This window comes from Pseudorca crassidens, chromosome 18 (genome assembly GCF_039906515.1).
Source record: "Pseudorca crassidens isolate mPseCra1 chromosome 18, mPseCra1.hap1, whole genome shotgun sequence".
Classification (NCBI taxonomy): Eukaryota; Metazoa; Chordata; class Mammalia; order Artiodactyla; family Delphinidae; genus Pseudorca; species Pseudorca crassidens.
The window spans coordinates 4,258,056-4,284,940 of NC_090313.1; the positions used below are offsets into that span (position 1 = coordinate 4,258,056).

The 26,885-nt window shown below is 46.2% G+C and overlaps 1 protein-coding gene across 1 annotated transcript in view; it reads right to left on the reverse strand.

Annotated features, from left to right (window-relative positions):
- MYO16 (myosin XVI) overlaps positions 1-26,885 on the reverse strand; it is a 427,770-nt gene that overhangs the window by 30,131 nt on the left and 370,754 nt on the right. The window contains 4 exon segments of the mRNA XM_067712857.1: positions 2,466-2,624; positions 25,822-26,103; positions 26,106-26,190; positions 26,192-26,853. Of these exon segments, the coding sequence (XP_067568958.1) occupies positions 2,466-2,624; positions 25,822-26,103; positions 26,106-26,190; positions 26,192-26,853 (1,188 nt within the window).

Genomic DNA, 26,885 nt, shown 5'->3' on the forward strand with positions numbered 1-26,885 from the left:
GGCACTCACACCTCATGTAACCTCTTCCCACGATTCGACTGGACATATGGCCTGAATCCAACAAGCCGGATGAGGTTGGAGTGCTGGCTGTCCCTTCCAAGAGCAGCCGTGCAGTGGGCGTGGCTTCCATCCTGGGTGCTCTTCCTTGCTTTCCCATGGACCGCTTGCTCTGGGGGAAGCCAGCCGCCCTGTTGTGAGGTCTCCCTTGTGGAGATGCTCCTGTGAGTGATGTTGAAATCAGACCATCTTTCCAACCAGCCTCAAGATGACTACAGTTTTGACCGATAGCTGATCGCTTCCTCGTGAGGGACCCTGAACCAAAGGCACTCAGCTCAGCTGCACCCAGATTCCTGACCCACAGAAACTACAAAACAACAGCCTCTAAGTTCTGGAGGGTAATTTTTACACAGCAATTAATAACGAATACAGTCCAGTCACCAACTGAAGGACAATTCATTTATTTCCAGTTTTAGGTGATTATGAATAAAGGTAGGATACACATTTGCATACAGGTGTTTATATGGACGCTGTTTTCATTTCTCTTCAGTAAACACCCAGGCTGCTGGGTCATATGGAAAGCGTATGTTTATGAGAAACTGCCAACTTAAACCTGTTTCTTAGTGCTTTCATCAGTGTTGGAGAATTCTCTCCCATTTCTCACCAGATCTTTTCTCTTGCCCACAGAGGAGAATTCTCTCCCATTTCTCACCACATCTTTTCTCTTGCCCACAGACTCTCTCTCCTTTCCCCAGAATTCCAAAAACAGTTCTCAGCATATCCTTCAGGTCTCTAAACTATGTTACTGGAATATAGGTTCTAAACCATTTTCTGGAATTTCCACTCTTCTGCTTCTTTGCGTTTCATTCTTGATATTTTCTGACTTGTCTTCCACTTCCCTAGGATTTTTTTTAATGGCTGTGTCTAATTGACTTTAACCTCATCCTCTATTGTACTTAGTTTTATGACTGCATTTTTCAATTTCAGAATTTCCATTTAACACATTTTCAAGGTTTCTCATTTCTGCTGAGATTCTCATTCTTTTACCTCCTTAGGCCTAGTAAACATACTTATTTTAAAGTATATGGTTTTGAACTCCAATCTTTTGAACCCCCATGGATAATACACTGCAATGGATTGCTATTTCTGCTTGTAATTTTCATCTGCTTTTGTGTCCTCATGTGCCTGGTTCTTTTTGATTATGTGTTGAACTTGGTATTTGAAAAATGGTTTGTAAGAACATTCTGAAGTCTAGAATACTGTAATTGTCCTTTGGGATAGATTATGCTTTTTTTCTCCCAGGTACCTGTGGGCCCTGTCAATCTTGGAGGACCTCATTCCTGCCCCAGGGATTGAGAAGATTCATAGCTGAGCTGGGGTTCCTGGTTTTTCTTCTGACTCTCAGGATGGACCCTTCAAGGCTTCACCCCAGGGCCCTGGCAGGTGCTGGACTCAGCCTGTCCCCACAATCCTAAAAGGCACAGCCAAGCTTCTCAGCTACCTCCTGTGGACTCAGTGAATGCCCCCAACGTCCTTCAGAGAAAAGCCTAGAATATAGGCTTCTTTGCTTGGCCTTCATTGCATCCCATGCCCACCTTCTCAGTCTCTTCAAGAAAAGATTGGTCTGAGTTTTCCCTTCAGACAATACTAGAAGCCCTGGGCTTCTTCTAGTGTGGGAGGAATAAGCTACTTGTTTAAGCCACTATTAGACAGGGTTTGGATACACACAGTCAAGCCAATTTCTACAGGATACCTTCACTGATACACTCACATCGAACACCTAAAGCCAGTGTGGTGTTTACCATTCCTTCAGTATTATTTTCCTTCACACTTTTGAGGAATGAAAAGAAAAAGGGGAGGGGGGAGGGATAAATTAGGAGTTTGGGATTAAAATATACACACTGCTATATATAAAATAATAACCAACAGAGACCTATTGTATAGCACGGGAAACTATACTCAATTGCTTGTAATAATCTATAAGGGAAAAGAACACACACACACACATATATATATACATACACATATACACACACACATATATATCTGAATCACTTTGCTGTACACCTGAGACTAACCAACATTATAAATCAACTATATTGCAATAAAAAATTTTTAAAAAATAAATAAATTTTTAAAAGAAATGAAAAAGATATATTTTTCATTAAAAATACTGTTAGAGCATCCATCGCCTCCTTCTGCCCAGTATACGTCTCATTTTATACTGGTTTCCACAGACCAAATACTCCATAAAAATCTCTGAAAAGTCAACTAATACCGAATGCAATTTGAATTCTTTAACTTGAAAATAAGAAGTTGACAACACACCCTAGAGTGATATTTCATACTTTATACCCTTTTCCAGTTTTTAAGCCTACTTCATTTTTGTTTTAATTCCATTCTCCCTAGAAAGTTGATACAACTTAGAACGTATATCTACTTACTTCCGGGTGTAACGAAGTGCTTACCGTTTGCGACGGAATTTCCATTTTCGGCAGTGATCGTGCTGGAGAGTGAATTAGATAATTGAATCCCATGGTTATTCGCATTTCTATCTTGGGTCTCTGATGCAATTTCTGATGTACCAAGATCATCTCGGCTAGTAAGGTTCATGTTAGTTTCAAAACCTGAAACAAATTGTAAAAACAATTCTTCTTTTCTGATAAAGTGTACTGAGCAAGTTGAATCAAATAGTGGAAGGAAATAATAAAACTTATGAAAACAAACATTAATTATGTTTGAAACAGTAAATTAATAATCACCCTTAATCAAACGTATAGCTTACAAAATATTCACCAAATTTTGACATAATACTGTTAAACATAATGGGATGCATTCAGTGGCAATAATGAATTTCATAACTTGTTATTTTCAAACATTATTATGAAATCTATAAAGAATTTTTGATGTCATATGTCTAATTACTTGTCATTACAGAACTGCCTATCTTGGGAAGGTTATCTCCTAAAAGAAGCATAGCAAGTTATTCATGTTTCAGAAATTTTCTGAGTTTTTAAATGAAGTGGAGCTGAGGCAACCTTATAGCTTTGAAAAAAATGTAACAGATATATTTTCGCTACTGTTACAAAGTTTATTATCCACTTAGGAATACTAAACTTCAAAATCCTACTTCTGCATTCTCTACAGTAACAAAATTACCTAAATGTTTAACGCATGTGCTGTACTGAGTTCTCTGAGGTGAAGAACACAGACGCCACTGTCCAAATTAGGCTGAAGAGCTGAAAGACGTGCTCCCACCCTCTGGGGAATTTCCGTTCACCATCAGGGATTTGCCATGTTGCTTCTGCCCCTTGTCTGCGGTGCTTAGTAGGTTCTGGGTATCTCTTAGTCAGACTGTTCTGAAGTTTTAGGCCAATACATGATTCAAAAAGGATCATAAATGTAATATGCCTTATTATATTTTACGGATGGAGGAACAGTTCACCCACCGTGATGGCAGAAGGAAGCAGGGGGCCAGCCCCCCCCAGAGCTCATCTCCAAGGCTGGGCTTGACAGCATCCTAGCTCTCCCTCCTGGATGCTGTCTCCCCTTGCCCTTGAGACTTGCACTCAAATAGCACCCAGGCCCTCAGCATTTACCCAGATGCTCACACTGCCACGTTCTGATGCTTGGGTTGCGCATTCCCTATGCCTGGGACCCCTCTCCCCGCTCAGCCCTCTTCCCTCCCCACCATAGTAATCTTGTCCAGAGCATCTTCTGTGCAGCGCAGTGGCCGCTCCTTTACAAGTGAGCGGGTCTGGTGTGCCCAGACAGGAGGCCGTTCTGGGGCTTAGAGAAGGAAGAGTTGGACAGATAGAATGAGGGCAAAATGAGCAGGGCTTTGACAACCAGGTGGAAGAGGTTCTATTTCCATGACCCAGAGAGTAGCTCCAGACTCCTTGCATTTAAAAAACAAGTAAAAAGGCTTTGGCCAGGCCAAGGCGGGCATCGCAGCCAAGGAGAGGTCGGGGGAGCTTCACCATCTCAGCTCTTGATGGCCAGAGATTATTGAATGGGCTGGAACTGAAAGAGTATCTATTCAACTTGGTCAACTCTATTTTGCCTTTTTAAAAATCATCTTCTGAAAATTAGTAAAACAGGTTTGGTGTTAAAGCTATCTCAAGACACAGACATTCACCTGCTTTTATTTCTCTTTAAGCTTTTTTTTTTCACTCTTTAATTCAGTTGTTTATTGAATGCTTCCTCTGGCCAGACTCTCTCCACTAGCTGGAGGTCCAGAAATGAGCAGACAGGTAGCTTGGAGCGTCGCCCGCGGGACCGTGATTGACAACAAACAAGCAGAGGAACGAGCAAGAAGATGAAGGAACTTGGTGGGCTCCCAGCTGGGTGGCAGTGGGTCAGGGAACCTTCTCCAGGGGGTCTTGTTTAGGCTCAGAGCGTGAAGCAGGGCGGAGCACCTAGGTAACAGGGACGTCCTCTTAGGTCTGGCGGTACAGGACCCAGTACTCTGAGACACTGTGTGAACTCCTGGTACGAGTATGTGATGCTAGCTTCCCCCAGAATGGATTTCTATCTCATAAACAACTGCTGTATGTAAACTATAGTCGAACCCTCCATTTTTGCTATGAAAGTTAAAAAAAAAATCTTCATATGTCCAATCAGCAGGTTCACTTGTAGCCAAAAAATGTTTGAAAATGTTTGAAAACTCAGGCTGTGATCCTTACGTTATCTACTAACATTTTCTCTATGTTTTTATCGTAAGAGCGCACGTCTGTCTATTCCAAGGATGGCTCGGGATTGGAATAAGGGAGCGAGTCATTCTTAAGATGGAAGAATAAGTGGTCAACCTGATGACAATTATTCACACTGTTCTTACGGTAATTACCGTCTCCTGCACGTTTATTATGTGCTAATCCCCTGCTAGAGGTGGGGCTTGACTTACTTCTCATTTTCATAACAATTCTGAAGAGCTGTCACTCCCTCGCCTGTTTTTGAGATGAGGTCACTGAGGCCTGAGGAGGTGAATTTACCCGTGAACATTTCACAGTGAGCCGGTGTGTTGCCGCTGGGTTTAGACCTAGGTGTGCAGGGCTCTGCCGTCCACCCACACCCATTCTTTGGCTTGGCCCCTTCCGTAAAGGCTTTCTTCCTTATTTCCTTTGCTGATGTAAAGAATAAACCATCTTCTTTTCTGTGCCTTTGTCACCCATGCCTCAGTGGTAATGAACTGGGAACCCCAGCTTGAAAAACTGTCCTCTAGACACTGAAATAGAGTTGCGACATCAATCTCGACATCGCCACTTTGGGGTTATGCTCATTCATGAATATTAACCGAGGGATTCTTGGTCACTACATTCTGTGTCAGCCTCTTCTCATAACACCCTGACTCCACGCTGAACCCGTGCATGAGAGCCTGTGCCCCAACTTGTTCATTTCTCGATTCAACCCCAATGAGGTTCTGACTCTCAAAAATTTGATTTTGCTGTGAAGTTGTCAGTTTCATGCAAGAATGGTTGCAACATTCCTCGTCAAAAGGACACCCATTATTTAAACACCAAAGGAATTGCAACGGCATCCCGTCAAGAGGACCCTGGCGTGAAGTCTGAAGAAGGCTTGGCTATAAAAGTGCAGGTTCAGGATGCAGATTTTGTGGAAAATTTAAAAAAACAACACAGATCAAATACAGTCATCAGGTTTGTTCATGCCTCCAAGCCGTGGTCATCAGGGTTTTGAGGGTGAAGAAAAGTCACACCAAAAGAAAATATTTGAGATTCTCGATGAATCTAAGCAAACAAGTAGGGAAGTGAGGGCTGGAAAATCCCACATAGAGATTTAAGGGTGTGTCTGAGTCTTTTATGTATCTCTGCGTCTTGTGAAATCAGTGGCCTGTGTATTTCAGGGGCAGCCTTCTGATGGGCGCATCGTAACATTAGCTAATTCGAATTCCTGTGGAATTTTCTTGCAGCCTGTGAACAGGGTTTCTCTGTGACCGCCCCCTGCTTCCTGGTGCTGTTCTCACAGGTACAGGAAAGATGAATCACATCGGGGGATGTGACTCAAAGATACAGTCTCAGTCTTCACATTAAGATATGATGATTGAACACAAGTACGCAATGAAGACGCATTCAAGTTGAGTATGAGTCGAACGAGACAGTTCTACCAAATCTCGAAATATGCATGCAAAGACAATTCAGTAGCCTAGTGCTAGCTTTTATATAACCAGAGTATCAGGCTGGGTGGGCGTGATGTTTCGAAAACTGTGGTTTTCAATAGGAGATGATACTGCACCCCACACCCGTCCCCCCCACCTACGACCTCTCCAGGGGACATTTGACACTGTCTGGAGACATTTTTGGTTGTCACACCGGGGAGGTGGGTGCTACTGGCATCTAGTGGGTAGAGGTAAGGGACACTGCAAAACGTCCTACAATGCACAGGACAGGCCTCCAGGATGAAGACTGGGGGACAAGACACCTGGCCTGGGATGTCAATAGGGCCGAGGTTGACAAATCCTGCTTTAAAAGCTAAGTCATGGGATTTCCCTGGTGGTCCGGTGGTTAAGACTCCACGCTTCCACTGCAGGGGACGCTGGTTCGATCCCTGGTCGGGGAACTGAGATGCCAACGTGTCACGTGGCGCAGCCAGAAGAAAAAAAATTTTTTTTTAATTAAAAAAAAAAGCTAAGTCAGTTCACACCATTTCCCACTCACATCTCTCCACCGGTTTCTTATTTTGCTCAGATCACGATCCAAAGGCTTCCTGAGGCTGAGGGACCCTCCAGGACCCCGCTCCCTGCTCGCCTTGGACCTCATTTCCAACTGCCCATCTGCCGCACCCGTCCCCAGCCCCACCGGCTTCTCTGCATCCCTCCACTCATCCTCTCACTCTCCCGGAGCGAAGCCAGGGGCTCTGCGCTTTGTTCAGGGCTCCGCGCAAACCACCCCGAGCAGAAAGGCCTTCCCAACCACCTTCCGGAAAACAGCACCCCTCCCTCTTCCCCAGGTCAATTTCTGTCCTCACAACTTGCTTTAGCTTTCTACACGGTCCTTCTCATCACATGACATGTTACGCTTCAAGCGTTTGTTTTCTGTCTCCACCTTCCAGAAAATCGACACCACGAGCTCAAATGCCATCTTGGTGCCTCCAAGGGTGCCTGCACACAGTAGGTGCTCAATAAGTATTTGTTGAAAGAGAGAAAAAAGAATGAATAATAAATGAATACAACATTGCTATAAAAAATCCACTTTCTTAAAGAAACCACACTCTGTGTAACTGCGAAATAGTTGACAAGTTCACCAACTGAAGAATTCATGTGAATTATTACAGAGAAATCATACACCACAGTAATCATTTCTCCCCATTCACATGAGATTACTGGAAACATATAGAAGGATTTCCACTGTTAATGACATGCCTTGAGTTCTAATCGCCACTTATTTAACATTTTAAGGTAAGGAAATTTCAGTGTGTGTGGTAAACATGTTTTACTCATTCAAAGGGCCAGAGCTGTTTGCTTTCTGCCTAAGAGTGTTAAACTGGACAAGACACAATAGCCAAGATATGGAAGCAACCCACTGATGGATGAATGGATAAAGAAGATGTGGTACATATATGCAATGGAATACTACTCAGCCATAAAAAGAATGAAATCTTGCCATTCGTGACCACATGGATGGACCCTGAAGGTATCACGTTAAGTGAAATAAGTTAGACAGAGAAAGACAAATTACTGTATGATTTCACTTATATGTGGAATTCAAAAAACAAAACAAATGAACAAACATAACAAAACAGACACAGAGTCATAGATACAGAGAGCAAACAGGTAGTTGCCAGAGGGGAGGGTGGCAGGAGATGAGAGAAATAGGTGAGGGAGATTGAGAGGAGCGAAGCTTCCAGTTACAGAATAAATGAGTCACGGTTATGAAATGTACCGTGTGGGGAATAGAGTCAATAATAATGTCATAGCTTTTAAACAACAAACAACATCAAAGGGCCAGAGCTGTTTGATTTCAACCTAAGAGCGTTAACCTGCAGAAGAAAACACTTGTGAGTATTGGAAATCTATTCCTGACCGACAGTAGGAAATTTCATGTTTTCACTATTTTCCCACTAATTACCACTGATAATTATGTCATTATTGTCCTACAAATACACAAGGTTCATGCATAGTTGCTTTTTTTAAAAGTCTTACTTTACATGGTTTTACAATGTCGAATGTCAGGAAATGATAATCGATTTGGTCAGTGTTGACTCCTGGAATCTTGGAGGCTGGAGACGGGTGGAAGCCGGTTGACCCCAAGTCTACAGGGGAAGCTCCAAACCACACGCCACTTTCAAAGACCACTGCTAAGGCCCGTGGGAGTCGAGCAAAACACCCACAGTTAACATCTGGGTGCCTGACAGCTTTTTCTGACAAAATTTCTACAGCAATGTTGTTGTAGTATTTTTTTGTTACTTCTTTCTTTTCCTTTCAACAGATCTTTATTGAGCATCTAGTGTGTGCAGGCACTGTTCTAAGCCTGACAGCTTTTTCTGACAAAATTTCTACAGCAATGTTGTTGTAGTATTTTTTTGTTACTTCTTTCTTTTCCTTTCAACAGATCTTTATTGAGCATCTAGTGTGTGCAGGCACTGTTCTAAGCACAGAACAATGAGTATTTTGCTTTGCTTTATCTTCTCATTTTAAATAAATGTCCACTTTGCTCCCTAAATTTTGGTCATTTTTATTCTTTTTCTTAAAGAAGTTTCTCCTGCCCCCAATTGCATAAGTTTCAATTTCTTGAAAACAAAAAAACCCAGAACCTGTCCCAAACATAGAGGGTCCTGGCAGCAATGCACCTGATCCAGTCCTGGCTCCTAGGACTTGACTCTCGCTGGGAGATGTCACTGAATAAGGTGACAAGGGCGCATGACGTCTGGCTCTCACTGATACTCCGTGAAAGCTGGCTGCTGTGTTATGCGATCCTCAGAGCAATGTCCGAGCAGAAAAAGCCTAACTCTTCACTGGTCACAGGACTGGAGTGCAAGTTCACCTGGGAGTCAGAGGAGTAAGTTCACGGAAGGGGACATGTCTGGAAGAGGAGAGGAAGCAGGGTTTTGCTGGGAGATGGAGGCTAAGCAGAGGAATGTCTCTCAGGAAAGGGATGCAAAGATTTTCAGGGGAGGAGAGAAGCTTCTTACTGGGGAGGAAGATGACTCCTTGAATAAGTTTGGGGCGCTCGAGAAACACGTGAGTGCGGTGAGCGACTCAGAGAACTCCCTCCAAATCTACAGCCAGAGGAAAGTGGCAAAAGGTACAGGGGCTGGTCCATCCGTGGGAAACAGTGAGATGCCCTTGAGCTGGCGGCCACTCTGGGGGCTTTGTGTGAGCGGAATGCAGAGTGATGAGCCGTGGGCCAACACGTTCCTCCTCTACACCACGAGGCTTCTGCAGGGATGGAACACGTAATTCTCAAGTCCTACACAGTTCAATTGGTATGCAAAGAATTCGCCAAGAGCTTTTAGAAATATAAACTAAAAGAAATGATTCCTTCAATGCTCCCATTCTAGAGGGGTGATAAGACACAATAAATTACGGGAATGGATGGAAACAATTGACAAAGTGCAAGAAGAAAAAGCACGGATGACTGTCCAACTATCTTGGGGGATGTAGGGATGAATAACCTGTGATCGTCATTGTGGGATGCTCATTCTACTCAGCTGAGTTAATGTTGGCTGGGTTTTGTGTGTGTGTGTTAAAGCCTTTGACACTTAAAATACCAGCATGTACAGGAGACCCAGTGTGCCTCCTAACAGGTGCCTCTTCTCAGGCTTCTAGATGGCGACTCGACACGCAAGGTGATCAACTCGAAGGTGATCGTCTCCAGAGCACCTTCAGCAGCAGAACAGGGGCAGAAAGGAAAGCCGTGCAAATGCCCAGGGATCCACAGGAGAGGCGGGGGCTTCAGTGGCCAGGTGAGCCCCGCAGGGCGGGCATGGGGAGAAAACACTGGATTTGCAAAAGCAGGGACAGAATGTGGCGAGGAGGAGGGAAAAGGAAGCCACAATGTCGAGCGGCAGAGTGAGCACCTCGTGGGCTCTGCCCCAGCTCTGCCCTGGGGTGTGGGAGGAGCCTGGACCTTCCGGGGCATCACACGGGGAGTTCCAGCAAGTATCCGAGTGAGGGTGTGCCCGGAAGGAGGCTGTATCTGTAAAGTGTTATTCATCCAGCAACAAAGGTGTACAGCTGACCAGCTTCGAAGAGAGATTGGAAACGGAAAAGCAGTGAGAATTTAGACTCGGGCAGCTGCAGGAGCAGTGCAAGTGGGGTTTCACCGAGTTACAGATCCCTGGGAGTCGGCCAGGACCAGCGATGGGGATGCCGTTAGGGCTGCGAACGTGGACTCTGAAGTGACAGCCGCCTACCCAAGGGTTAAACCGAGCGGCGATGATTTGAACAAGAGCATTTGTTAGGACTGAAAAGATAATGTCTAGGGGAGACTTAAAAATCTCTCGGGGGCTTCCCTGGTGGCGCAGTGGTTGAGAGTCCGCCTGCCGATGCAGGGGACGCGGGTTCGTGCCCCAGTCCGGGAAGATCCCACGTGCCGCGGAGCGGCTGGGCCCGTGAGCCATGGCCGCTGAGCCTGCGTGTCCGGAGCCTGTGCTCCGAAACAGGAGAGGCCATGACAGTGGGAGGCCCGCGTACCGCAAAAAAAAAAAAAAAATCTCTCGAGAGGGAGGATCTCTTCCAGGAAAGGTGACATTCCTACAAGCAGAGAGGCAGACGGCAGAGCACACGTGATAGTGGATACGAACGGTCAGATGTAAGCATGGAGGGGGGGAGAACGCGGGACGGGAGGGTGGGTGGCTGGCAGAGGGGAAAGGCTTCTGGAAGCAGGGGGAGGCTCACGGTACCAAATGCCACAGAAAGGTCAAGGAGAATGAGGAAGGACTGAGCGATGGAGTGTTTCTTTAGGAAGAATGCTTAAAAACATCACTTCTCTCTTGGTTACCTGGATTTGAGATAGCTTTAGGGTGTATTTTGGAAACGGATGAGATTAAGATCCAGGTTTCTGGAACGCAAGAGAAAAACAAACTATAGCTGTTCGACTGATTTAAGGTTGAGAGTGCTATGCAAGACATAAAAAATGTGAAAATACATTTTAAACTCATTACTCATGCTGGCTATCATTCATTCTGCAACTCTATAGGAAAATTCCTCTCCAGAAAGGCTACTGCAGGGAGGAATGTGCTTGTTTTTTCCTATTTGGCATTAAGGAAAAGTACAAAGTCTGAGACAGGAGCCTGGCATGGTCCTGCTGCTTCTCAGCCTCTCGTTTCTAAAATTGAGAAGTCGCAGCTCGACTCTGCTGACAGACACACATAGATGGTGTGTCACTACGCATGGGCAGGACCGCTCAGACCCGAAATCGGCATCCAGCTTGTGTTAAACCATATCTACTTTGAGTTCCAAGGAACAATGGCTTTTAAATCTCTTATTTCTCTGAAATCTTACATTATTGCACAAGAGGAAAAAACACATGCACAAAAATAAGGATCTAGAGATCACTCCTCAGGCCCCCTGCACTCTGACAGGCTTCTAGGACATGAATAAGACTTTTTTCTTATCCATGAGAGTATAACCCAGACGTTTGGCAGATCGCCTCAGAGAAAGACAAATGTCAGGGGTAGGGATTCAGGTAGACACAGTGGCTGGTCCTAAACTCAAACAGGAAGAGAGATTCCACGTGTGGCGTTGTGTAAGGAGATGTCAGATGTCAGCAGAGGGCACATTATCAAAGAGGTGTGGTCAGGAGGGCACACGGAAGAGGCGTGTGTTTTGAACAGCAGGCGTCTAACTGACCTTAAGCGACGCGAACCAGACTCCATCACCCCTTTGCTAATAGTCCCAGAAATGGATCAAGAGAGGGCTTCCGTGTCTACGGGTGCTGGGGACCACATGAGGTCCCCATGCGATGACTCCCGTGGCAGCCGCATTCCACAACATGGTCATACGGCTATAAGAACTGATTACTCAAGAAGCAGAAAAGTACAACACTGCGGCGACTGGGAAGGATGGGTGGGTTGAAAACACGTATTAGCTGGACTTGCTTCTTACCCTAAGAGGCTAGAGCCGGCGCCCCGGTGTTCCTCCCTACTTTTAAAAAACCCCTTATGAATTCATCATTCTTGAATAGATCAAGATTGCTCTTGACCTTGTATGTTGAGCAGTCTTCTGCGGCAGAAAGTGTCACCAAGACGCACGCTTGGGGTTAAGTCGGGTGGAGGGAAAGGGCTTCCTTGCCCACCCCGCCTTAGCTCCCGCCACCCACTCCCCTGCCAAGTCTTAGGAGATGGTTTGTGCTAAAAACACCAACCGAGGCAGGAAATAGAGTGATATCTTCAACAACATATGTGCTGAGCAGGGCAAGAATGTACCCATAGTAAAGCTAAAAAATGACTGTCAGTATAAATAAGGTTTGCAGAACCCAAAAAGGCACAGAGAATTATGTTGTGTCAACTTTCTTTTCAGTTTGACGAGCTGTGGCTCCTTTTGGGCCCAACTCTCCGGTCCCTGCCATCGCGGGAAGAAGCATGGCCACCCTTTCCTTTCCCTGGAGCTCGCCTCCCCTATAATGAGCTGAATATGCAACATCTAAACAACAAGCTGGCCTGGCCTGGAGACCCGTTCCTCGTGTCTAATCTCATGGGTCACGCGGGTATTTATATAGCTGGTATTTTTACACTTCCTCAATGCCAGGTGGTAACATAAATCCAGGAAGCCTGGAACGCCACACCTGCACAGCTGCACAAGATTGACAGTGTATGTCCTGGTTTAGGTGTGTGTTTTCTCCAGAAAGCAAAGATGGAGAGGACGATATTCCTTTTCTTTTATTGGGAGCTTTCGGTATTTGTTGACACTGGTATGGTGTCACATGGATGGGAGACTGGTAATACCTACTATCGGAAAAAAACAAGGAGGGTACCCCCAAGACACCTCCTTTCTCACGGGAACAACCAACACCCAGCAGCAGATCCCTTTAGAATAAGAACTGGTTATCTATGTTTTCATTTCCATGAGAATTGTATTGACTTTATTTTGTCTCTTGGTATTTAACCACCTTTATTTTTTATTTTTATTTATATTTTTGCCGTACACGGGTCTCTTACTGTCGTGGCCTCTCCCGTTGCGGAGCACAGGCTCCGGACGCGCAGGCTCAGCGGCCATGGCTCAGGGGCACGAACCCATGTCCCCTGCATCGGCAGGCGGACTCTCAACCACTGAGCCACCAGGGAAGCCCCACCTTTATATTTAGCTCGTCCTGGAGCCCTTCTTGGATTTTTAATGTTTAGCTAAATTGTTGAAGAGCAACTACTTCAATCCTTGAGAAATATATAATCTACGTTTGCTCCATTTCAGGGACACCAGCTTGTGCTCCCGTCACAACATGCTGTTCTAGTGCCTCCTGTCCATCCCCTACCTTCACGACGTGAACCTCAGAACAACCAGAGACGTGGCTGAATCACTTACATGCCATACGAGACAGACTCTCATTGTTGGCATTCATTTCACTGATGTAGTTGCAGCCGGGTCAGAGAGAACCAGTAAAATGAGCAAAAGTTAAAAGCCAAAACGCAGTGGTGTAAACTGAGTCTTTTCAAAATCCTTGCTCAGAACTAATTATAAACTTTATTCACCCCAGATATTTAAGAGCCCCAAGGTCACAAGCCAGGACCAATGAAGACAGGCAGGAGCCACAGACCTCAAGCCTCTGCCTGTGGGCACAGTTCACGAGGAGGACACAGGGCAGGCCTGGGGCAAGACCTCCGGGGCTGGGGCTTGGGCACCCCGGAGGGCTCAGGACGGCAGTGATTTCCACTGGTGCAGAGACATGGCCACATTTTAACAGCCTGGCGGCGCCCTGCACGTCTGTAGATCAGCCCCACTGCCCACCCCGGGTGGCTGCTACGCAGCAGCTCTGAGGCCTTACATAACAAATTAAAAATATCTATACAGACTTAAAGTCTTGTCAGAATTCTCCTTAAGCCACGTGGCCTGTTTCTTTGATGGTTCCCATGGTCCTTTACGGAACTAGACGGGCGGACACTACTAATTCCTTGTGCCTTCAAACCCTATGTGCCTGTGTGACTGAATGTCCCCGGAGCCGTCGCAGTGGCAGTGTCACATCACAGAGATGTCGGCCACCCAGGAAGGATGGGACACTGGGAGGGACACTGACGGAAAGGCTGAGCTGATCTCAATGGTTTTCATCTCACCCAGAACTACAGGAAGAAAGCCCCTCGGAGCCAGTCAGGAGGTGGCGGTCCCATCCTCATGTGCCCACAGCTAAGCATTTCTCATCCTTCACTTTAAAGAATATACGTTTACAAGTACATGAATGTAGAAAAGCCCTTTTCACACACCCTGGTGTAGTTCCTCCAAGACATCACTTGGTGGCGCCATCGCGTCCTTGCACAAACCCTCCTCTTACAGTGCGAGACGCACTGGTCTCAGCCTGTTTCTCCCACTGCTTGGGTTTCACTCTCCTCCTTCCCTCCAGATAAATCCTACCGTCCAGATCAGTGTTTCAAAGGACATATTTATGGGTTGGAAAATCAATTTAGTGGGTCACGATAAGCATTTAAAAACGAAAGAGAGTAGAATGAATTGAATAAAAATGTAGCATTTCACAAGCATTAAGGGTAAGCAGTTTGAGAAGCCCAAGCAGCATCTTCCCGGACAATGTTTCTTGCAGCCTGGGTACCTCGGATCTCTCGTGTTTCCCTGCTGTGAGCTGCTTCTGAGCAGATCCCATATTTTACTTCTAAAATCCATACAATTTAGCACAACGCCCTGCACAAAACACACCCTCAATGCATGTTTTGAATGCATGAATGAAGCCCGCCCTTCTCATGTAACGATTTTTCCAAACCTCTTTGAAGACTGGAGTCAAGTAGCAAACAGCAACACAAATATTGTTACTCATTGAATCATTTTGCCTGAAGTTAACCTCCGATTTTTTTAATCCTGAAAAGGACTTTGTGTCTTGGGGGCAATGTCATAGAATGATTTTATTGTCTGAAAAATGGAACCTTTTCCCTAAAATCATTACAGAGGGTTCCTTAAGATGGATTCGACCCCTGCAGCAATGGAAATGCTCTCTGATTAGCAGCTGGACCACATCGCTGGGTTTCCTAATGATCATCAGGTTAAAAAGACATTTTTATAATCCCTCATCACCACACAGAAGCCCAGTGCCTCTGCCCCGTGTCGCTGTCCCAGCCTCTGGAGATTAGACATGATTCCCAGCCTGGGTAAGTGAACTACATCAGTGAAATGAACGCCAGCCATTAGAGTTTTACTGTCTCATTTGACACGTATGCAATTCAGCCAAATATCTGGTTGTGCTAAGTTTCATGTGGTGGGTAGGGGATGGACAGAAGGCACTGGAAAGCATGTTACGACGGGAGCACAAAGGAGTCCCTTAAATGGAGCAAACGTAGATTACATATTTTTCTCAAGGACTGAAGTAGTTATTCTTTCTTTCAGTCTTTTAAAAAATTTTTAATTTTTTATTGGAGTAGAGTTGATTTACAATGCTGTGTTAGTTTCAGGTGTACAGCAAAGTGATTCAGTTATATATATATTCTTTTTCAGATTCTTTTCCCTTGTAGGTTATTACAAGATACTGTGTAGAATTCCTGTGCTGTACAGCAGGTCCTTGTTGGTTATATATTTTATATATAGTGGTGTGTTATCTGTTAATCCCAACCTCCTAATTTATCGCCCCCCCCTTTCCCCTTTGGTAACCATGAGTTTGTTTTCTATGTCTGTGAGTCTGTTTTGTAAATAAGTTCATGTGTCATATTTTAGGTTCCACATATAAGTGATATTGCATGATATTTTATCTTTCTGACTTACTTCACCTAGTATGATAATCTCTAGGTCCATGAAGTAGTTATTCTTTTTTTTTTTTTTGCGGTACGCGGGCCTCTCACCGTTGCGGCCTCTCCCGCTGCAGAGCACAGGCTCCGGACGCACAGGCTCAGTGGCCATGGCTCACAGGCCCAGCCGCTCCGCGGTATGTGGGATCTTCCCAGACCGGGGCACGAACCCGCGTCCCCTGCATCGGCAGGCGGACTCCCAACCACTGCGCCACCAGGGAAGCCCTGAAGTAGTTATTCTTAACACAAGTTTCTATTAAAAATCCAGGAGGGGCTCCATTACAAGCTATACATAAAGGTGGTTAAATACCAAGAGACAAAATAAAGTCAATATAATTCTCATGAAAATTAAAAACAACTATACTCTTCTGCACTAGAGAATCCGCTGCTGGGCATTGGTTATTCACTTGAAAAAAGACATGTGAACTGCTAAGGGTATGGCGCGCGTTCGGCTACTTTAAATGGATGTAAATGGATGTAAATGGGTGCCCTCCATCCTGCTTCTAAAACCAGCCTGGCCCCTGTCCGGCTGGTGATCTCACCTGAGAACTGGAATTAAGCAAACATAACTCCGACAAACAGATGTGACTTCAGGAAGTAACTTAAGGGCTGCAAGCTTTGGTTCCCTTTTCAGTAACATGGAAATGCCTGAACAGGGGTAGTTTTCACCCACTGCTTTGCTCAAGTCTTCTGTCTCTTACTTACTCCTTCCTGGATCTTTCCACATCAAAGGAGAATAGTAAAACTAAGATCGAAAACATGCCTATTTGCTTGGGAATTACCCTGTTGTACCTACAGTGCACATATGCCAATTCTTCCATTCTTTAAAATGGACATTTCGGCCAGGGGAGCAGGGGGGAAGAGTATGTTTGATCATGAGTCAGAGTTTTGGGTGTGAAGAAGCTCTTTTGTAGGTTTTGCAGGACTTTGGTAATACACACATTCTCAGGTATGCTACCGTGAGTGTTCCACTGTAAACGTGTGTCACCTGGGCTCCAGTTCATGGCTGCCATGCTTTGGTCCCTGCATATTTTAGGACCGAGTCACCTGTGTGGGGAGGAAAGCGAACTAGATTGTCGTTGATTTGACTTATTACAATTAACATGTATTAGTGAATGTAAAATTGCAATCGCCCGGCATATTGTCAGTGTACAATGTCTAAGTATGAACATTTCTGGTTTCAAGGAGAAACCAGAAGAAGAAAGAAGTGAAAACCAGCATAGAAAAAGGTCTCAGAAGCTTCACACACAGCGGGTGACTCATGGGATAGGGCAGTGGGTAAAATGACATTGAATATAGCTGGCTCTCAGGTGGTGAGGAATTTTCTAGGCTAATCTGAGAATTAATCATAAAAATGATTCAAGTCAGCCTAAAGAACCTAAACACTCTTAGGTAATTAAGAAACATCTTTTTCTCTTCCAATCCTCTTAAGGACAGAGAGAACATGGCAGCGGTCCAGCTCATCTTTAGGGAAACTTTCCCTGTACCCTGTCACTTCTAAGAGTTTCTTCACAAAAGGAAGAAAACCCCGGGATATTGTATTCTGTGGCAATAATGAGATGCGGAGAGCCAGGAAGGTCTTTATTAACTTGCTTTGGGAGGGTTGCTGAGTGGCTTAGAGGATAAAGCACTGGGTTTCTCTTTGGAGCCCCCAGTGGGCATTTAATTCAAAATCTAGTCTAGAGACCCCCAACACACAATGGCTGCTTGCTTTAACGGCTTGATGGTATGAAAAATATTTACTGGTTAGGAAAGATAATCCACTTCTGAAAAGACTGCCCTCTCTTCCAGAATTCCAGGTACAAAAGAGTCTCCTCCCACTGACTGTGCCTTAGAGAACAGCCGAGCTGGGATGGCTTCGCTGCCTCTTCCGGCTCATCTCAAACATGATGAACCATTTGTGTGAGATGCCTATCTCTGGTCTGAAGGCATGCTGGCAGCCGTAGACTCACAGCCAAGACATTAAGCTCATTTCCCAGGATAATTCACACTATTCGAAGGGTCACTTTTTGATCAGGTTGATCTAAATATTTAATTGTCACAACTCTCTGGTTGGTTTGGCTCCTGGGTTTCAAGGAAGAATGAAGCAGCTGTGCCTAGTGGAAGTCCCAAGCTCAGGACACCTCTGAGTTTAAGATTCTCCCAACAAACATTTATTGAGGGGCTCTGAGTACGGGCCTGACACTATTTTTTTTTTTTCAGCCACGTTTCTAATTTTGCCATTATCTATATTTCTGTCTCTATAGCCACGTAACTTAGGAAATTAAAAGTTGCCATAGAGACACAGATGAGGAGGGCTTTCTTGGGTGTGCCTTTCTCCCGCCCCAATCATGCTGGCTGTTGAGAACCACCTCTGATCATCTGTGCAGCCCTTAGCGTGGCCCTGGGACAGGGTGAGAGGTCACGACATCTTTACCTTTTGGCTGGTCCTGAGCAGGCATCTGAGACGCTCCACTCCCAGGACGGACACTCACATCCCACAGAGTCAGATACTTCCTTAAGGAAAGATGCTGGGTGAGCGCTTTGCAAGTGAAAACAACTGCTGTGAGTGATTGCTCACCTGTAATTAGGAACTGTTCCCAAGCAAAGCCTCACAGAGGCTGAGTCAAAGGGAGACAGAAAGCGAGCCAGCAATCCTTTTGAATGTGAGGAGTTATTCCGGCCCCACCTGTGTGCTGTGGGTCCCTGACACTAGGGAGGGCAGTCTGCGGGACCAGAGAGTAGAAAGGGTTTTATCAGGAAGGTGAGGGCGAGGCGAAGGGGCACTCAAGGAACACGCCCTCAGCTCAAAACCGACACTTCCGTGTCCCTTAGGAACATTTCCAACAGTTTTATGTGGCCTTTGGCTTTTGTGTTTTTTACAAAAAGAAAAGTTTTATGCGTCCTCCTCCCATATCTTTTCCTGGTAAGGAGTTTATCTTTAACTTCAGAAGGGAATTACTTTCTGAGACAGGGACTGGGTATCATTTTTACACTTTAATTGTTTTTTGGAGACTAAGAATGCCACAGTAGAAAAGACCCAGGGTCTGGGAGAACAGAGACGTGTTTGATTCCTGACTCTGGGACTGATCAGTTTCTGCGATTATGGGAAAATCACTTCATCCCTCAGTCTACGGCTGCTCATTGGTGGATGGAGATGCTGACACCTGCACCTCTGGCTTCACAGACAGGACCCGGGGAGAAGAGGCACGTCGGCATGCTTGGCCGACAGGAAAGGGCCACTTATAAGCATTAGCTATTAACACTATTAACAGAACACCATGACCAATGTTCCAGAGCGTTTCTGAGTAGTTCCCATTCTCTGAGGTCACAGGCACATACCCAGAATTGCTACTATCGGTTTGGTTCTCTTTCTTCCTTTGGCTCTTAATTTGTAGGGGAGATCCCAAGGGTTAATGCTGAATTCTAGCGGGACAGAAGAGGAATGTTGGAGATGCTTCCAGGCCTTGTCGTGGAGCTTCCAGGTGGGAAGCTCATCCTGCCCTGCTTCCGTGCACCCTCTGTTTTCTCTCTCTCTCCTTCAAGGCTCATGGCCAGATGCTAAAAGGACCAGGTACCCTGAACTCACGTTCAGAGGCAGGGCTCACCACACATGGCTTCCTCTGGCTGCCATACCGGCTCCCCTCTGCACCCGGGAAACTAACTCCACACCCCATCATTGTCCCCATCACCCTTCCTGCCCACGTGCCAGCCCTGGCGTGAGGCTCTCCTCGACTGCAGCCGTCACGCACTTCCCCTCTGGGCTGCCGGGCACGCCAGCTGTGCACATCTGCAGCAGCGGCCCTGCACCGTGCCCTGCTCACCGACACTTTGTGATGAAATCTGTGCAACCTCTCACTAAACGAGGTACAAACAAACCCCTGAGGTTCACGGGCCACTTGGGGGTTCAGTCACAGACCCACTCATGGTTTATAGCCTCCACGTAAAGCCTCTCACTGAAATGGGGTGGACCCCCCTGCCACCTGCACTGCCCGGACAGGGCAGGGCGCACGGATTTCTTTCTCTCTACTTTGGATTCCCTGTGGCAAGCCCCGTGCTCACATTAATGATGACTACAAGGGAATTAGCTCTACAAGTTAATACAAGTCCTGTTTATGGGTCCCTGGTTGCACCATTTCCCTGTGTGAATTCTTGGGCATTTAGAGAGAGAAGGTGCCGTAAACTGGGAGAGAAATGTCACCACATTCACAACCAATATTAGGCATTTTTTCAACAGTCCAATTTAACATAGAAGACAAGGAGCTTTGTGCTCTTCACATAGGTATGTTTGGCTACTGATCAAAGCTCATTTCCAAGCGGAGATAGACAAAGTATTATTTCTATTGGACATCTGGGGAATTAGAGACACTGCAATGTCCGGTTGCCAGTCCCAAACACAGATACTCTCCTTTACTGCAGCAGGGCCAGGAACTGGGCGAAAACGGCCTTTTCTCACAGAGAGATCTACTCTCCTTCTGTGCAAGCTCAGGTTCACCGATACGGCAGGGGGAGCCATTTCTATAGCTCATCCTCGCCTGATAGATGATAAATGGACAGCTTGCTTCTCTGGGGATGTGAAGCTCGTCTTCCTGGAGGACTTACTCATTTGGAAAACGAGGGAAACTTAGGGTTGATTTAAAATGGTTCCAGAAGGCCGCGGAATTCCTTCCTTTCACAGGAGGGAGACCTTTATGAGAGGCAGGAGTGCGCTCAACTACACATCAGTAAACTATGTGCTTGCTCTCCACGCCCTTTATAATTTTCATGAAGCCTCAGGCCACCACTGCTCACAAATAAATCACCATGGAGAGAAAGCAAAGCGGCTGGGGAGTGAGAAAGATTAACAGCTCGGCACGGATAAACTGCTAGTAGAGGGTGCATGGAGGCAAGAAGCCTCCGGGATGTCAAGCCCTGCATCCCATGATGGGATCTAGACATCTGCACGAGGAGGACCAATTCCGTATGCCGCAGTTTCATTACAACGCATCACAGATGAAATGAAGATGGTGTCGAAACTTCTGTCTCAAACACCAGGAGCAGAGAATGACAATTTACCAACACTGTCCTTGAGCAGGTCAGAGGTTTCTGCCTGTAATTCTGTGACAGCTCACTGATTTTAAGGCATCTTCTTGTGGCTGAACAACGCATAAGTAATTGTACTTAATTTGGCAGTGAGGCGTCAAAACCTCACACCATGTTGATTTAAGATGCAACCGTATGTCTTTTGGGACCTTGATCTTTCATACTTAGTTCTGTTTGATGCGATATTTAGAAATCCACACTTGTTGTCGTAGCAGAAAAGTTGTCTGCGCAGCTGCGCACGTCTGGAGCTGTGCTCAAAGAACCTGTGGAAGATCTCGCAGGCCGGTGTTGTTTTGGTGGAAAGCTAACTCCTGAGAATTATTTTGGTTATATCATGAAAAACGAGTCTCCGGCATCCGGAGGCGGCTTCTGTCCTGAGCAACAATCTTACATTCATGAGGCTCAGAAGGATTGACTGGTCTGTACTAATTAAAGTGACTTAAGAATAAACCTTTTGTTTTCTAAAGGACTTTTCTAATAAAAGGTTTATAAACATTTATTAGTAAATTGATTTGACCTTGGGACATACTTCCAAATAATCCATTGATGGTGGAGAAAACTGGAGATGAGCTAAGACTGGCCACAGAGAGAGTTCATTCATCTATTCTCTACTTTTGTATGTTTGAAATTTTCCATAAAGCCGACTTTAAAAATAATTCTTTTGAAAATAAATGGCCCTATGGAATCAAGTATCATGCTGTAAAAAATTCATTTAAATAATATTTTGATTTAAAAACTCAAAATACTCTTACTTGGAGTGTTTATGCAATGAAATGAAATATTTGAAATTAAGAGTAATTACCATTTGGCTTCAGTGGTTCTTATGTGTAAAAACGCCACAAGGGCCAAGTTTAACGAATATACTTATGTGTAAAACTGCTTTTTCTTCTTTAGGTAGGTTTTCATCAAATGTATTTAATGAACACCTATTATATGCGAAGAAATATTGTCTCTCTATATTTTTGGTTGTCAATATAATTTTTAACTACTTATTTATATCATATAAACTAAGGATGCACAGTATCAGAAAGTAACAAAGTAATGTTTTTTCACAGAATATTCTGCAACTCAGACTCCTCCACATTCTTCTCCAGATTTCTGAGGTGTACTGCGTTGTTGTCAAAGCCCTATCATCTGATCTTTTTCAACGGGTACAGAATAACATGCTCACTTTACTTCATGCTCTAGATAAACAACCAGCTGCCACGGAGCCATCTGGAACGATGGCGCACCCTCGTGGCCCCAAGAAGCCAATGACTCTGCCCCTGCATTTGAATTAGGTCTCATAATTTTTGAAACTAGGCAACTATAAATAATTAGCATAATAATATTAATCATATTATGGCATCAGATGAAAAACACCTTGTGAATGAATGGGATAACCAGGAAGTCACAGACAATTAAACATTTAGTCATTCTTCATTTTAAGGGCCCAGTGGGTATTCCACAATTGTTTACATCCGCGATCTGTAAAGTACATGTTTGGAATTTTTGACTTTATGAAACCGTTTTCTTCGTCCAAACTGTAGGACTCTTAGTGGTTGCACCTCAGGTGAGCAAATATGAATTTTTAAAGGCTTATCCTCTGTTTTTTTTTTTTTCCTCTGCAGTCCTGGGCAGGTAGCCAAGACAAATGCCCCTGGAGCCAGAATCACTGCATTCAAGTCAGGCTGTTTCTCTCAAAGGAGGAAGACTTTGAGAAAGTTTAATCTCTGTGCCTTAGTTTTCCCATCTGTAGAATGGGGATGCTAACAGCAGATACATTTTAGTCTTGTGAGAACTAAACAGGTTATTAAAACAATGCCTGGAGCATAGTAAGCACTGCAGCTACTTGCTGCTGATACTACCCCTCGCAGACTGCAGTCACATCTGTCACCTGCACAATCACATTTTGTCTATACCTGCATCCCGGACTCTTAGAATTTCTGTGACCTGTGTACCTCAAATTGAAGATCCAAGAGTCTATAGAAAATGAACTGTTTTGAGGGACATGATATTTATAAAATCCCACGTGGATATTAAGTCTATGGAGTAGTGACGTTGTAGAATTAAACACCAAAGGACCCCCTTTTCTATACGCAACTCACCATCCTTTATATTTTAACTGGAAATACCTTTAGCAGGGTAATAAGGAGCAGTTTAATCTCTTCAAGGTCACTTTCTAAGGAAGCGAGGGGAATATTTTGAACCCTTCTGCAAATCTGCAGTGCAGTTTCCCCATATCACAACGGTCCAAGAAATGAGCTGTAATTAATTCAGGTGCATTGAGGCGGAATTAGCCGCCCACTGGATTATTTGGTAAGGAAGCTATTTCAGGTGAAGAGAAGAATATGTTGAAATATAAAAAGGGTAAAGAAGAAGATTCAAAATCTTAAAGGGGAGAAGTCCCAGGACTCCAGTAAATCACGAATACCAGCCATGCGATTCATTCAGAAGACGACGGATTACTGGCTCCAGGATCATATGGTGTAAACCCTAATAATCATATAAGCAGCTCCAGTGATTAGCTCCAGCATCAAGACTATTTTTTCTTCCAAGTCTTCTCTTTAAGCCCCTTTGACATCCTAAAAGAATAGCCTGTACGATCCCAGGAGGACACGTCCTGCACGCTGGTCAACGTGTTTGCTACATCACGGACCCTCGGGAATCACACCGGTCTCAGCTGCACCGTTGGACTCCTGTCATCTGGTGCGAGGGGACGAGCCATCTCCTACTGCAGCTTCCTGTTATTACAGCCACTGTGCTGGGGCAGAAGCTGCCAATTCATACATTTATGAGAAAGTCGTAAGTGGCTCAAGACAATCTTTTCAAAATAAAGAGTGTTTTGTAAAAGCCCACAGTAGAAAAATAGATATTTTATAATTTTAGAGTTGCACTAACAATGTTGTGCTTCAGGTTTTGATACATGTTCCCAAATACCGGTTAATGTTACCAAGGGTAAATATTAGCACATCCACGCACCCTGCCTGGAGGCCTCACTGGAATCCTCCCCTCAAGCCCTAGACTTAGGGATTTCCAAATGATGACGGCCGTCTACAAATTCATTAATTTCACTTCCTTGAATACAGCCGAGAAGAATTCATCCAATTCCCATCTATAGTAAAATTTGGTTTTAATAAACTTTTAGTTCCGAAAGCAAATAGTAATTTGTTCATTTAAGGCTTTTCTCCTAGAGTCCATTTTGTTCCTTGGAATGAAACATATGACTTGTGAAATTCAAGCCATCTCCTACTTACAAGGACAATTTCATTTATTAATGGCCTGTAATTAAGAAGAAATTGTTAGCTAAAAAAACAATCAGCTTATCTGACTGAAGAATAAATGGGGGGGGGGGCTTCCCTGGTGGCGCAGTGGTTGAGAGTCCGCCTGCCGATGCAGGGGACATGGGTTCGTGCCCCGGTCCAGGAAGATCCCACATGCTGCAGAGCGGCTGGGCCCGTGAGCCATGGCCGCTGAGCCTGCGTGTCCAGAGCCTGTACTCCGCAACGGGAGAGGCCACAACAGTGAGAGGCCCGCGTACCGAAAAAAAAAAAAAAAAAAAAAAAAAGAATAAATGGGGGTTAGGTTATTCACTCATTTGCTAAGTGTTCTTAGTCTTGACCTACTTTTCACTTATTGATAATGTTTTCTAGATTTTCTAGAGATTTTGGACCTAATCAAATGATGAAAGCCAATATATTTATGTATTTTCTTTAGGTGAAAGAGCAGGTTAATGCGTACATAAAACGTCACATCATAAGCTTTTATTTCCAGTCCTACCACCTGACCTTAAGGAAGGTGTTTAACCTCCTGACCTTGAAGTTTCCCATCTCTGTAAAGTGGGGAGGCTAGTAGTTGCCATCGACATTCGGGTTAATGGCATCATGGTCGAGGGACCTGCTACAATTTCCTTAAAGAGAAGATGCTTTGTATTCACGTAATTCCCCTCCCAAATACAGAACATTGGAAAATATTTTGGTTCTGTATAAAAAGATGTTTTTTGGAAGATGACTACATTCTCTGTGATTATTAAGAGAATCTGTGCCCAAATGGCGCCTCTGGCTCAAAGGCAACCTCGTCTGAATGAATTAGCACATGGTGAGCTACTTATAAGAGATTAGCCACAAATTCTTAATGAGGGCTTTTTGTGTTTTTGGCTTTTTTTTTTTTTTTTTTTGCTTTGCTAGCTACCTTCTGCTTTTATACGGACACAAAATAAATACTTTTTAACACAGGCAACAGCCTCTGACTGCCGCAGCTTAGCCCTGAGCTCACTTGACTGGTCTGTCAACAGCTAACTAGTTATGAGACAGAGCTGCTCAATGAGAAGATGCAGATATAACAGAACTGAGTTAAAATTTTCCTTGGGTGGCAAAGGAACAGCACAAAAATCATTCATTCAGAACAACATAGCGCAAGTGGTACTGAGTGAGTGTAAGAGAGTAACTGAACAGGTAACCGTCCCAGATGCCGGGAGTGGAAGTGAGATGGACAGCAGGTTGGAGGACACTCGGGTTAGCCGTGAGCTGTAAACCAAAGGGGCATCTCAGCATAATGTGACAAAAGTGCCCCTTCCATGTTGCAAGTGAATATTATCAGGAAACGGAAATCAGCGGCTCAAGCCGAGTCCTGCTCTAATACTTCTCAAGTCACAAGGGTGTATTAAACCCAGTTTTAGCGCTGTGGGCTGTTGTATCCTGAACTTTTACCTACGAGACGGAAAGATTCATTCTTACCTACCTGGCCATATTGGTTGCATAAGATGTTTGTTTTTAAGTTGGTACCTGCTCTGAACGACCCCGCAATGACCTCAAGCGTTCCTTAAACCGTATCTACGGCACATCGGCACACATCCGCGTCTGCAGCTACGCCTCTACCTCCGTGTGCGAAATTCACCTTCGGCTTCGCGGATCCTCCGGCCCGCCGCCGACCTCCGGAGCACGCTCCTTCCCGAGCTGAAGAGGCTGGCCAGCTCGTCCAGGGGGCTGCCCACAGGCCTGCAGTTCGGGGGGCTGTAGGCGGCCGGAGAGGGGGCGCCGGGGGCGGCCTTACGGGGCTCGGCCCGGGTCGCCTTCCCGGGGGGGTGCGGGCTCCTGAGGCCGGGGCTGCAGGGCGCGCCCGCGGGGGCCGAGGTGGGCCTCGGGGGGCCCCGGGGCGGCTCCGCCGGCCTCCCCGCGCCGGAGTCGGGCGCGGAGGTGAAGTGAGCGGGCGGCCGGGGGGCGGCGGCGGGCGTGGGGGGACGGGAGGCTCCGTGCGGCCCGGCGAACGCGGGCCGGTCGCCGTCGCCCTCGGGGGCTTTGGGGTGCTGCGGGGACGGGGGGCCGGCGCCCTCGGGCTGCACGGGGTACCTGAGGCTGGTCTCCAGGACCGGCAGCCTCTTCACCTCCAGGGGCGTCAAGGGCGACTCGTCGGACGCCGGGGAGCAGGTGACCGGCGTCGGGGGGAACACGAGGAGGGGGGGCCGGTGCGGCAGCAGGTCGGGGAAGGGCGCGGGGATGTCGCACGCGTCCCGGCACGGCCCGCCGGCGTCGCCGTCCTCCGAGGGGAGGGGGCTGCGGCCGTCGCGCGGCGGAGGGGGCGAGGCGGACGCCGAGACGCCCGCCCCCAGGCCGCCGCCCTCGGGGGGCGCCCAGTACTTCATCTCCTCGTACACGGCCTCCGCCGGCTCGGGGCTGCCGGCGCGGCCCAGCATCTCGATGTACACGGGCTCGGGCTCCGGGGGCGCGGGCGGCGCGGGGATCCCCGGGGCGCGCTGCGGGCCGCTCGCCCTGCGCCGCGCACCGCCGGCCCCCGCCGCCCCCGGCCTGGCGCCCGAGATCTCCTCCGAGGAGCCGCTGAGCTTGGTGTGCGGGCTCCGCGTGGGCTTCCGAGGCGGCATCTTCTTCACGGCGCTGTAGTCGTCGCTGTGCGGCCGGGGCCGGCTGAGAACTGGGCGAGGGCGGAGAAGGGGCGGCAGTGTT